This window comes from Panulirus ornatus, chromosome 56 (assembly GCF_036320965.1).
Source record: "Panulirus ornatus isolate Po-2019 chromosome 56, ASM3632096v1, whole genome shotgun sequence".
Classification (NCBI taxonomy): Eukaryota; Metazoa; Arthropoda; class Malacostraca; order Decapoda; family Palinuridae; genus Panulirus; species Panulirus ornatus.
The window spans coordinates 8,232,228-8,246,589 of record NC_092279.1 but is presented as its reverse complement, the minus strand read 5'-3'; the positions used below and the strand labels follow the sequence as shown (position 1 = coordinate 8,246,589).

The following is a 14,362-nucleotide window of genomic DNA, read 5'->3' as shown; positions in this document are numbered from 1 at the left end:
CAAAGGGAGTGAATTATGGAGTGATAGAATGGGTGAAGTGTAACACTTGGAGGTGGTTTGGGCTTGTGAAAAGAATGCCAGACTGGGAGTTTACAAGGAAAGCGTATGATAGTACAATTAATGGGGTTGGTTTGAGTTGAAGACCACTTGTGACATGGGCAAATATGGTGAAGGAATACTGGATGTTGAGAGACAAGAAGAATGCATGGAATGGTGTATGTGAGGGAGGCATGTAAGGACAGGGATAAGTGGAGAGTCTTTTTGCCATGGCCACCCCTTGATGGGAGTTCCCAGAGGAAATGGGCATCAGATATATAGATTGATAGACAGTAAACATACCTAGTGGTTGTGGGTATTCCTGCTTCAGGAGAATAAGTTTCCAGAGTTCCTCCAATTTACTAGTGAAAGATCTTTGCTGTGAGGTTAGACATAAGGGAAGATTTTCTGTAACCCTTCAGATTGTTAATGCTCTCAGTGCTCATGGAACTGACCTTGGAGAAAATGAAGGTTTTGAAAATTGAAAAACGTTTTCTCTCCAAAGCAATGTGCAGTGAATAGTTTTCCTTTTTCTGTTACCTTTCGTGACTACTTTGGGCAGGCCCTTGAAATCTGCAAAATGTGTAAGCTTCAAGCAGCTAGTGTGAGGTGGATCTATTGATGTTAACCCAGTGAAGGTGTTGTTTGGCTGAGAATGGACCTATTCTGAAGAGCACTTTGCTGTGAATACCATTTGAGTCAATAGCACAGGGTGAGTTTAGGCTTCTGCCTCATCACTGAATATGCGGATGAACAAGCCGTATCTAGTATATTACCAAGAGATATTTTCACATGTTTGTGGGACACTGCTTTGGAGGGATAAGGTTTTGCAGCCTTCAAGGTGAAGTGAAAACATTAGGCTGTGGTGAGATGCAAAATGACATGCAGAGCTGATGAGCAAATAATAGGGTACATATGTAAAGGGAGCAGGCTTACATTATAATAATCAGGTATGGGAGAATTGTGTAATTGTGTGTATGATAGTTATTTGGAGCAAAGGGACAAGGTTATTTTCTTAAACCTTCAATGAAAAGATTCTATCCATTCCTTCTTTACCTTTCCAAAAAAATGCTTTCAGTTTGTTGAAGTTCTTTGGTGAATGGATATGAAAAAATAAACAATGTAAGAGGGATAATGTGTTGGTTAGTTGCAAACCTTAGTAAGTATCCTTTATTGATTATAATTTGAATGATTAGAGACAGGTTCTCTTGAGAAGTACAGGAGTTAGAACTGTGAAATTAGAACTGCTTTGTGTACAAGTTTATAATTTTTTAAAAATTTTCCTAGTTCCAGCTTTCCTTGTCAGAGAATAATTAATCCTTTTATTTCAGGGATGTTGCATGTCGGAATTGTTTAGTGAATGCAAACAGAACTGTTAAGCTTGCAGATTTTGGCATGACAAGGCCTATGTATGAAAATAACTATTACAAGTTTAATCGTAAAGGTGAGTCACACATAAAGAATTATTTCATGTTTCTTTAGACTGTAGTCTGATTCATACATTTTTTCAAAAATGAATACCATGATTGGAACATGTAATACTTTGTTTCCATATTTGACAATGCTGATCCATTCATGTGTAATGCTGTTCCATAGTGGGCAGGATGGTGCCAGGAATGGATGAAGGCAAGCAAGTATAAATATGTACATGTGTATATATGTATATGTCTGTGTATGTGTATGCCAAAATATTCTACACTCTTTGACAGATCTCTAAAAAATGTTATGAAACCATATATAATATGTACAGTATACATTTGTAAATAAAACTATACAAGCTTTACATATTCCTGAATTTCTGGTAATCGATACTGATTATGTATGCCTTCTAGAAAACTGATGTGGTAAAAGGAGAAATACTAGATTACATAAGACCATCAAGAATTTGTGAATTTATCATGATCAGATAGGTACAATAGGTAACCAAAGGGCCTACTGGGATAAGATACTGTAAAATTAATGGAAAGGTCTGTGGGGCATGGATATATTCTTTCTCCCCTATTCCCAGGGATATGTAGGGGAGAAAGAATACTTCCCCCGTATTCCCTGCGTGTCATAGAAGGCGACTAAAAGGGGAGGGAGCAGGGGGCTGGAAATCCTCCCCTCTCTTTTTTTTTATTTTCCAAAAGAAGGAACAGAGAAGGGGGCCAAGTGAGGATATTCCCTCAAAGGCCCAGTCCTCTGTTCTTAACGCTACCTCGCTAATGTGGGAAATGGCGAATAGTTTGAAGGAAGGAAAGAAATATACAGGTATAAGTTTGTTGAGTATTCCTGGTAATTTATATGGGAGTGTATTGATTGAGAGGGTGAAGGCATGTACAGAGCATCAGATTAGGGAAGAGCAGTGTGGTTTCAGAATTGGTAAAGGATGTGTGGATCAGGTGTTTGCTTTGAAGAATGTATGTGAGAAATACTTAGAAAAGCAAATGGATTTGTGTGTAGCATTTATGGATCTGGAGAAGGCATATGATAGAGTTGATAAGGATGCTCTGTGGAAGGTACTAAGAATATATGGTGTGTGAGGCAAGTTGTTAGAAGCAGTGAAAAGTTTTTATCGAGGATGTAAGGCATGTGTACGTGTAGGAAGAGAGGAAAGTGATTGGTTCTCAGTGAATGTAGGTTTGCGGCAGGGGTGTGTGATGTCTCCATGGTTGTTTAATTTGTTTATGGATGGGGTTGTTAGGGAGGTGAATGCAAGAGTTTTGGAAAGAGGGGCAAGTATGAAATCTGTTGGGGATGAGAAGCTGGTGACTGAGTTTGGTAAAGTGTGTGAAAGAAGAAAGTTAAGAGTAAATGTGAATAAGAGCAAGGTTATTAGGCACAGTAGGGTTGAGGGTCAAGTCAATTGGGAGGTAAGTTTGAATGGTGAAAAACTGGAGGAAGTAAAGTGTTTTAGATATCTGGGAGTGGATCTGGCAGCAGATGGAACCATGGAACCATGAGGGAGGGGGCGAAAATCCTGGGAGCCTTGAAGAATGTGTGGAAGTCGAGAACATTATCTCGGAAAGCAAAAATGGGTATGTTTGAAGGAATAGTGGTTCCAACAATGTTGTATGGTTGCGAGGCATGGGCTATAGATAGAGTTGTGCGCAGGAGGATGGATGTGCTGGAAATGAGATGTTTGAGGACAATGTGTGGTGTGAGGTGGTTTGATCGAGTAAGTAACGTAAGGGTAAGAGAGATGTGTGGAAATAAAAAGAGCGTGGTTGAGAGAGCAGAAGAGCGTGTTTTGAAATGGTTTGGGCACATGGAGAGAATGAGTGAGGAAAGATTGACCAAGAGGATATATGTGTCGGAGGTGGAGGGAATGAGGAGAAGTGGGAGACCAAATTGGAGGTGGAAAGATGGAGTGAAAAAGATTTTGTGTGATCGGGGCCTGAACATGCAGGAGGGTGAAAGGAGGGCAAGGAATAGAGTGAATTGGATCAATGTGGTATACTGGGGTTGACGTGCTGTCAGTGGATTGAATCAGGGCATGTGAAGCGTCTGGGGTAAACCATGGAAAGCTGTGTAGGTATGTATATTTGCGTGTGTGGACGTATGTATATACATGTGTATGGGGGTGGGTTGGGCCATTTCTTTCATCTGTTTTTTTGCGCTACCTCGCAAACGCGGGAGACAGCGACAAAGCAAAAAAAAAAATATATATATATATATATATATATATATATATATCTATATAGCGCTACCTTGCACACATGAGGGGGAGGGGGATGTTATTCCATGTGTGGCGAGGTGGCGATGGGAGTGAATAAAGGCAGTGTAAATTGTGTGCATGTGTATATATGTATGTGTGTGTGTGTGTATATATACGTGTACATTGAGATGTATAGGTATGTATTTTTGCGTGTGTGGACGTGTATGTATATACATGTGTATGGGGGTGGGTTGGGACTTTCTTTCGTCTGTTTCCTTGCGCTACCTCGCAAACGCGGGAGACAGCGACAAAGCAAAATAGATAGATAGAAATATATATTTGGTAGTGTGTGAAAGAAGAAAGTTGAGAGTAAATGTGAATAAGAGCAAGGTTATTAGGTACAGTAGGGTTGAGGGTCAAGTCAGTTGGGAGGTAAGTTTGAATGGAGAAAAACTGGAGGAAGTGAAGTGTTTTAGATATCTAAGAGTGGATTTGGCAGCGGATGGAACCATGGAAGCGAAAGTGAGTCATAGGGTGGGGGAGGAGGCGAAAATTCTGGGAGTGTTGAAGAATGTGTGGAAGTGGAGAACATTATCTCGGAAAGCAAAAATGGGTATGTTTGAAGGAATAGTGGTTCCAACAATGTTGTATGGTTGCGAGGCGTGGGCTATGGAAAGAGTGTGCAGGAGAGTGGATGTGCTGGAAATGAAATGTTTGAGGACAATATGTAATGTGAGGTGGTTTGATCGAGTATGTAAAAATAGGGTAAGAGAGATGTGCGGTAATGAAAAGAGTGTGGTTGAGAGAGCAGAAGAGGATGTTTTGAAATGGTTTGGTTACATGGAGAGAATGAGTGAGGAGAGGTTGACAAAGAGGATGTATGTGTCAGAGGTGAAGGGAACGAGAAGTGGGAGACCAAATTGGAGGTGGAAGGATGAAGTGGAAAAGATTTTGAGTGATCGGGGCCTGAACACGCAGGAGGGTGAAAGGCGTGCAAGGAATAGAGTGAATTGGAACAATGTGGTATACTGGGGTTGACATGCTGACAATGGATTGAACCAGGGCATGTGAAGCATCTGGGGTAAACCATGGAAAGTTCTGTGGGGCCTGGATGTGGAAAGGGAGCTGTGGTTTCGGGCATTATTATATGACAGCTAGAGACTGGGTGTGAACGAATGTGGCTTTTATTGTATTTTCCTAGTGCTACCTCGCACACATAAGGGGGGGAGGGGGTTGTTATTTCATGTGTGGTGGGGTGGCGATGGGAATTAATAAGGGCAGACAGTATGAATTATGTACATGTGTATATATGTATATGTCTGTGTGTGTGTATATTTGTATATGTTGAGATGTATAGGTATGTATATTTGCGTGTGTGGATGTGTATGTATATACATGTGTATGTGTGTGGGTTGGGCCATTCTTTCGTCTGTTTCCTTGCGCTACCTTGTTTGTTTCCCTGGGGATAGGGGAGAAAGAATACTTCCCACGCATTCCTCACATGTCGTAGAAGGCGACTAAAGGGGACGGGAGCAGGGGTCAGAAACTCTCCCCTCCTTGTATGTTAACTTTCTAAAAGTGGAAACAGAAGAAGGAGTCACGCAAGGAGTGCTCATCCTTCTCAAAGGCTCAGATTGGGGTGTCTAAATGTGTGTGGATGTAACCAAGTTGAGAAAAAAGAGGAGCTAGGTAGTATGTTTGAGGGAAGGAACCTGGATGTTTTGGCTCTGAGTGAAACGAAGCTCAAGGGTAAAGGGGAAGAGTGGTTTGGGAATGTCTCGGGAGTAAAGTCAGGGGTTAGTGAGAGGACAAGAGCAAGGGAAGGAGTAGCACTACTCCTGAATCAGGAGTTGTGGGAGTATGTGATAGAGTGTAAGAAAGTAAATTCTAGATTGATATGGGTAAAGCTGAAAGTTGATGGAGAGAGATGGGTGATTATTGGTGCATATGCACCTGGGCATGAGAAGAAAGATCATGAGAGGCAAGTGTTTTGGGAGCAGCTGAATGAGTGTGTTAGTGGTTTTGATGCACGTGACCGGGTTATAGTGATGGGTGATTTGAATGCAAAGGTGAGTAATGTGTCAGTTAAGGGAATAATTGGTTTACATGGAGTGTTCAGTGTTGTAAATGGAAATGGTGAAGAGCTTGTAGATTTATGTGCTGAAAAAGGACTGGTGATTGGGAATGCCTGGTTTAAAAAGCGAGATATACATAAGTATACGTATGTAAGTAGGAGAGATGGCCAGAGAGTGTTATTGGATCACGTGTTAATTGATAGATGCACGAAAGAGAGACTTATTGATGTTAATGTGCTGAGAGGTGCAACTGGAGGTATGTCTGATCATTATCTTGTGGAGGTGAAGGTGAAGATTTGTGGGGTTTTCAGAAAAGAAGAGAGGATGTTGGGGTGAAGAGAGTGGTGAGAGTAAGTGAGCTTGGGAAGGAGACTTGTGTGAGGAAGTACCAGGAGAGACTGACGACAGAATGGAAAAAGGTGAGAACAAAGGAGGTAAGGGGAGTGGGGGAGGAATGGGATGTATTTAGGGAAGCAGTGATGGCTTGCGCAAAAGATGCTTGTGGCTTGAGAAGTGTGGGAGGTGGGTTGATTAGAAAAGGTAGTGAGTGGTGGGATGAAGAAGTAAGATTAATAGTGAAAGAGAAGAGAGAGGCATTTGTATGATTTTTGCAGGGAAAAAATGCAAATGAGTGGGAGAGGTATAAAAGAAAGAGACAGGAGGTTAAGAGAAAGGTGCAAGAGGTGAAAAAGAGGGCAAATGAGAGTTGGGGTGAGAGAGTATCATTAAATTTCAGGGAGAATAAAAAGATGTTTTGGAAGGAGGTAAATATAGTGTGTAAGACAAGGGAGCAAATGGGAACTTAAGTGAAGGGGGCTAATGGGGAGGTGATAACAAGTAGTGGTGATGTGAGAAGGAGATTGAGTGAGTATTTTGAAGGTTTGTTGAATGGATTTGATGATAGAGTGGCAGATATAGGGTGTTTTGGTCGAGGTGGTGTGCAAAGTGAGAGGGTTAGGGAAAATGATTTGGTAAACAGAGAAGAGGTAGTAAAAGCTTTGCGGAAGATGAAAGCTGGAAAGGCAGCAGGTTTGGATGGTATTGCAGTGGAATTTATTAAAAAAAGGGTGACTGTATTGTTGACTGGTTGGTAAGGTTATTTAATGTATGTATGACTCATGGTGAGGTGCCTGAGGATTGGCGGAATGCATGCATAGTGCCATTGTACAAAGGCAAAGGGGATAAGAGTGAGTGCTCAAATTACAGAGGTATAAGTTTGTTGAGTATTCCTGGTAAATTATATGGGAGGGTATTGATTGAGAGGGTGAAGGCATGTACAGAGCATCAGATTGGGGAAGAGCAGTGTGGTTTCAGAAGTGGTAGAGTATGTGTGGATCAGATGTTAGCTTTGAAGAATGTATGTGAGAAATACTTAGAAAAACAAATGGATTTTTATGTAGCATTTATAGATCTGGAGAAGGCATATGATAGAGATGATAGAGATGCTTTGTGGAAGGTTTTAAGAATATATGGTGTGGGAGGCAAGTTGTTAGAAGCAGTGAAAAGTTTTTATCGAGGATGTAAGGCATGTGTATGTGTAGGAAGAGAGGAAAGTGATTGGTTCTCAGTGAATGTAGGTTTGCGGTAGGGGTGTGTGATGTCTCCATGGTTGTTTAATTTGTTTATGGATGGGGTTGTTAGGGGGGTGAATGCAAGAGTTTTGGAAAGAGGGGCAAGTGTGGATGAGAGAGCTTGGGAAGTGAGTCAGATGTTGTTCGCTGATGATACAGCACTGGTGGCTGATTCATGTAAGAAACTGCAGAAGCTGGTGACTGAGTTTGGTAAAGTGTGTGAAAGAAGAAAGTTAAGAGTAAATGTGAATAAGAGCAAGGTTATTAGATACAATAGGGTTGAGGGTCAAGTCAACTGGGAGGTAAGTTTGAATGGGGAAAAACTGGAGGAAGTAAAGTGTTTTAGATATCTGGGAGTGGATCTGGCAGTGGATGTAACCATGGAAGCGGAAGTGAATCATAGGGTGGGGGAGGGAACGAAAATTCTGGGAGCCTGGAAGAATGTTTGGAAGTCGAGAACATTATCTCGGAAAGCAAAAATGGGTATGTTTGAAGGAATAGTGGTTCCAACAATGTTGTATGGTTGCGAAGCGTGGGCTATGGATAGAGTTGTGCACAGGAGGGTGGATGTGCTGGAAATGAGATGTTTGAGAACGATATGTGGTGTGAGGTGGTTTGATCGAGTAAGTAATGTAAGGGTAAGAGAGATGTGTGGAAATAAAAAGAGTGTGGTTGAGAAAGCAGAAGAGGGTGTTTTGAAATGGTTTGGTCACATGGAGAGAATGAGTGAGGATATGTGTCAGAGGTGGAGGGAACGAGGATAAATGGGAGACCAAATTGGTGGTGGAAAGATGGAGTGAAAAAGATTTTGTGTGATCGGGGCCTGAACATGCAGGAGGGTGAAAGGCGTGTAAGGAATAGAGTGAGTTGGAACGATGTGGTATACCGGGGTCGACGTGCTGTCAGTGGATTGAACCAGGGCAAGTGAAGCGTCTGTGGTACACCATGGAAAGTTGTGTGGGGCCTGGATGTGGCAAGGGAGCTGTGGTTTCAGTGCATTATTACATGACAGCTAGAGACTGAGTGTGAACGAATGTGGCCTTTGTTGTCTTTTCCTAGCGCTACCTCGCACACATGATGGGGGAAGGGGTTGTTATTCCATGTGTGGCGAGGTGGCGATGGGAACAAAGAAAGGCAGACAGTATGAATTATGTACATGTGCATATATGTATATGTCTGTGTGTGTATATATATGTGTATATTGAGATGTATAGGTATGTATATTTGCGTGTGTGGACGTATATGTATATACATGTGTATGTGGGCGGGTTTGGCCATTCTTTTGTCTGCTTCCTTGCGCTACCTCGCTAACGCGGGAGACAGCGACAAAGCAAAATAAATAAATAAATATAAAATTATTATTATTATTGTTTTGCTTTGTCGCTGTCTCCCGCGTTAGCGAGGTAGCGCAAGGAAATAGACGAAAGAATAGCCCAACCCACTGGGCCTTTTTTGGAATATCCTCACCTGGCCCCCTCTGTTCCTTCTTTTGGAAAATTAAAAATTAATTAGAAATTAATAACAACACCCTCCCCCTCATGTGTGCGAGGTAGCGATAGGAAAAGACAACAAAGGCCCCATTCGTTCACACTCAGTCTCTAGCTGTCATGTAATAATGCACCGAAACCACAGCTCCCTTTCCACATCCAGGCCCCACAGAACTTTCCATGGTTTACCCCAGACGCTTCACATGCCCTGGTTCAATCCATTGACAGCATGTCGACCGCGGTGTACCACATCGTTCCAATTCACTCTATTCCTTACACGCCTTTCACCCTCCTGCATGTTCAGGCCCCGATCACACAAAATCTTTTTCACTCCATCTTTCCACCTCCAATTAGGTCTCCCGCTTCTCCTCGTTCCCTCCACCTCTGACACATGTATCCTCTTGGTCAATCTTTCCTCACTCATTCTCTCCATGTGACTAAACCATTTCAAAACACCTTCTTCTGCTCTCTCAACAACACTCTTTTTATTACCACACATCTCTCTTTCCCTATTATTACTTACTCGATCAAACCACCTCACACCACATATTGTCCTCAAACATCTCATTTCCAGCACATCCACTTTCCTGCGCACAACTCTATCCATAGCCCACACCTCACAACCATACAACATTGTTGGGACCACTATTCCTTCAAACATACCCATTTTTGCTTTCTGAGATAATGTTCTCAACTTCCACACATTCTTCAAGGCTCCCAGAATTTTGGCTTCCATGGTTCCATCCGCTGCCAAATCCACTCCCAGATATCTAAAACACTTCACTTACTCCAATTTTTCTCCATTCAAACCTACCACCCAACTGACTTGACCCTCAATCCTACTGTACCTAATAACCTTGCTCTTATTCTCATTTACTCTCAACTTTCTTCTTTCACACACTTTACCAAACTCAGTCACTGACTCACTTCCCAGGCTCTCTCATCCACAACAGACTGCATACTTACCTCTCTTTCCAAAACTCTTGCATTCACCTCCCTAACAAGCCCATCCATAAACAAATTAAACAACCATGGAGACATCACACACCCCTGTCGCAAACCTACATTCACTGAAAACCAATGACTTTCCTCTCTTCCTACTCGTACACATGCCTTACATCCTCGATAAAAACTTTTCACTGCTTCTAACAAAGTTGCGTCCCGCACCATATATTCTTAATAACTTCCACAGAGCATCTCTGTCAACTCTATCATATGCCTTCTCCAGATCCATAAATGCTACATACAAATCCATTTGCTTTTCTAAGTATTTCTCACATACATTCTTCAAAGCAAACACCTGATCCACACATCCTCTACCACTTCTGAAACCACACTGCTCTTCCCCAATCTGATGCTCTGTACATGCCTTCACCCTCTCAATCAATAGCCTCCCATATAATTCACCAGGAATACTCAACAAACTTATACCTCTGTAATTTGAGCACTCACTCTTATCCCCTTTGCCTTTGTACAATGGAATTATGCAAGCATTCCGCCAATCCTCAGGCACATCACCATGAATCATACATACATTAAATAACCTTACCAACCAGTCAACAATATAGTCACCCCCTTTTTTAATAAATTCCACTGCAGTACCATCCAAACCCGCTGCCTTTCCGGCTTTCATCTTCCGCAAAGCTTTTACTACCTCTTCTCTGTTTACCAAATCATTTTCCCTAACCCTCTCACTTTGCACACCACCTTGACCAAAACACCCTATATCTGCCACTCTATCATCATATATATATATATATATATATATATATATATATATATATATATATATATTTTTTTTTTTTTTTTTTTTTTTTTTTGCCGCTGTCTCCCGCGTTTGCGAGGTAGCGCAAGGAAACAGACGAAAGAAATGGCCCAACCCACCCCCATACACATGCCTTGATTCAATCCACTGACAGCACGTCAACCCCGGTATACCACATCGCTCCAATTCACTCTATTCCTTGCCCTCCTTTCACCCTCCTGCATGTTCAGGCCCCGATCACAAAATCTTTTTCACTCCATCTTTCCACCTCCAATTTGGTCTCCCACTTCTCGTTCTCTCCACCTCCGACACATATATATTCTTGGTCAATCTTTCCTCACTCATTCTCTCCATGTGCCCAAACCATTTCAAAACACCCTCTTCTGCTCTCTCAACCACGCTCTTTTTATTTCCTCACATCTCTCTTACCCTTACGTTACTTACTCGATCAAACCATCTCACACCACACATTGCCCTCAAACATCTCATTTCCAGCACATCCATCCTCCTGCGCACAACTCTATCCATAGCTCACGCCTCGCAACCATACAACATTGTTGGAACCACTATTCCTTCAAACATACCCATTTTTGCTTTCCGAGATAATGTTCTCGACTTCCACACATTCTTCAAGGCTCCCAGGATTTTCGCCCCCTCCCCCATACTTGCCCCTCTTTCCAAAACTCTTGCATTCACCTCCCTAACAAACCCATCCATAAACAAATTAAACAACCATGGAGACATCACACACCCCTGCCGCAAACCTACATTCACTTAGAACCAATCACTTTCCTCTCATCCTACACGTACACATGCCTTACATCCTCGAAAAAAACTTTTCACTGCTTCTAACAACTTGCCTCCCACACCATATATTCTTAATACCTTCCACAGAGTATCTCTATCACCTCTATCATATGCCTTCTCCAGATCCATAAATGCTACATACAAATCTATTTGCTTTTCTAAGTATTTCTCACATACATTCTTCAAAGCAAACACCTGATCCACACATCCTCTACCACTTCTGAAACCACACTGCTCATCCCCAATCTGATGCTCTGTACATGCCTTCACCCTCTCAATCAATACCCTCCCATATAATTTACCAGGAATACTCAACAAACTTATACCTCTGTAATTTGAGCACTCACTCTTATCCCCTTTCCCTTTGTACAATGGCACTATGCACGCATTCCGCCAATCCTCAGGCACATCACCATGAATCATACATACATTAAATAACCTTACCAACCAGTCAATAATACAGTCACTCCCTTTTTTAATAAATTCCACTGCAATACCATCCAAACCTGCTGCCTTTCCGGCTTTCATCTTCCGCAAAGCTTTTACTACCACTTCTCTGTTTACCAAATCATTTTCCCTAACCTTCTCACTTTGCACACCACCTCGACCAAAACACCCTATATCTGCCACTCTATCATCAAACACATTCAACAAACCTTCAAAATACTCACTCCATCTCCTTCTCACATCACCACTACTTGTTATCACCTCCCCATTTGCGCCCTTCACTGAAGTTCCCATTTGCTCTCTTGTCTTACGCACTGAGGAAGTACCAGGAGAGACTGAGTACAGAATGGAAAAAGGTGAGAACAATGGAAGTAAGGGGAGTGGGGGAGGAATGGGATGTATTTAGGGAATCAGTGATGGATTGCGCAAAAGATGCTTGTGGCATGAGAAGAGTGGGAGGTGGGTTGATTAGAAAGGGTAGTGAGTGGTGGGATGAAGAAGTAAGATTATTAGTGAAAGGGAAGAGAGGGGCATTTGGACGATTTTTGCTGGGAAAAAATGCAATTGAGTGGGAGATGTATAAACGAAAGAGGCAGGAGGTCAAGAGAAAGGTGGAAGAGGTGAAAAAGAGGGCCAATGAGAGTTGGGGTGAGAGAGTATCATTAAATTTTAGGGAGAATAAAAAGACGTTCTGGAAGGAGGTATATATATATATATATATATATATATATATATATATATATATATATATATATTTTTTTTTTTTTCTTATACTTTGTCGCTGTCTCCCGCGTTTGCGAGGTAGCGCAAGGAAACAGACGAAAGAAATGGCCCAACCCCCCCCCATACACATGTATATACATACGTCCACACACGCAAATATACATACCTACACAGCTTTCCATGGTTTACCCCAGACGCTTCACATGCCTTGATTCCATCCACTGACAGCACGTCAACCCCGGTATACCACATCGCTCCAATTCACTCTATTCCTTGCCCTCCTTTCACCCTCCTGCATGTTCAGGCCCCGATCACACAAAATCTTTTTCACTCCATCTTTCCACCTCCAATTTGGTCTCCCTCTTCTCCTCGTTCCCTCCACCTCCGACACATATATCCTCTTGGTCAATCTTTCCTCACTCATTCTCTCCATGTGCCCAAACCACTTCAAAACACCCTCTTCTGCTCTCTCAACCATGCTCTTTTTATTTCCACACATCTCTCTTACCCTTACGTTACTCACTCGATCAAACCACCTCACACCACACATTGTCCTCAAACATCTCATTTCCAGCACATCCATCCTCCTGCGCACAACTCTATCCATAGCCCACGCCTCGCAACCATACAACATTGTTGGAACCACTATTCCTTCAAACATACCCATTTTTGCTTTCCGAGATAATGTTCTCGACTTCCACACATTCGTCAAGGCCCCCAGGATTTTCGCCCCCTCCCCCACCCTATGATCCACTTCCGCTTCCATGGTTCCATCTGCTGCCAGATCCACTCCCAGATATCTAAAACACTTCACTTCCTCCAGTTTTTCTCCATTCAAACTCACCTCCCAATTGACTTGACCCTCAACCCTACTATACCTAATAACCTTGCTCTTATTCACATTTACTCTTAACTTTCTTCTTCCACACACTTTTCCAAACTCAGTCACCAGCTTCTGCAGTTTCACACATGAATCAGCCACCAGCGCTGTATATATATATATATATATATATTTTTTTTTTTTTTTTTTTTTATACTTTGTCGCTGTCTCCCGCGTTTGCGAGGTAGCGCAAGGAAACAGACGAAAGAAATGGCCCAACCCCCCCCATACACATGTACATACGTCCACACACGCAAATATACATACCTACACAGCTTTCCATGGTTTACCCCAGACGCTTCACATGCCTTGATTCAATCCACTGACAGCACGTCAACCCCTGTATACCACATCGCTCCAATTCACTCTATTCCTTGCCCTCCTTTCACCCTCCTGCATGTTCAGGCCCCGATCACACAAAATCTTTTTCACTCCATCTTTCCACCTCCAATTTGGTCTCCCTCTTCTCCTCGTTCCCTCCACCTCCGACACATATATCCTCTTGGTCAATCTTTCCTCACTCATTCTCTCCATGTGCCCAAACCATTTCAAAACACCCTCTTCTGCTCTCTCAACCACGCTCTTTTTATTTCCACACATCTCTCTTACCCTTACGTTACTTACTCGATCAAACCACCTCACACCACACATTGTCCTCAAACATCTCATTTCCAGCACATCCATCCTCCTGCACACAACTCTATCCATAGCCCACGCCTCGCAACCATACAACATTGTTGGAACCACTATTCCTTCAAACATACCCATTTTTGCTTTCCGAGATAATGTTCTCGACTTCCACACATTTTTCAAGGCTCCCAAAATTTTCGCCCCCTCCCCCACCCTATGATCCACTTCCGCTTCCATGGTTCCATCCGCTGACAGATCCACTCCCAGATATCTAAAACACTTCACTTCCTCCAGTTTTTCTCCA

General features: G+C 42.5%; 1 protein-coding gene across 1 annotated transcript in view; it reads left to right on the top strand.

Moving 5' to 3' along the window:
* Positions 1-14,362, top strand: part of LOC139765858 (uncharacterized) — a 378,458-nt gene that overhangs the window by 324,022 nt on the left and 40,074 nt on the right. The window contains exon 22 of the mRNA XM_071693716.1: positions 1,368-1,480. Coding sequence (XP_071549817.1) covers positions 1,368-1,480 — 113 coding nt within the window. The remainder of the gene's footprint in view (positions 1-1,367; positions 1,481-14,362) is intronic.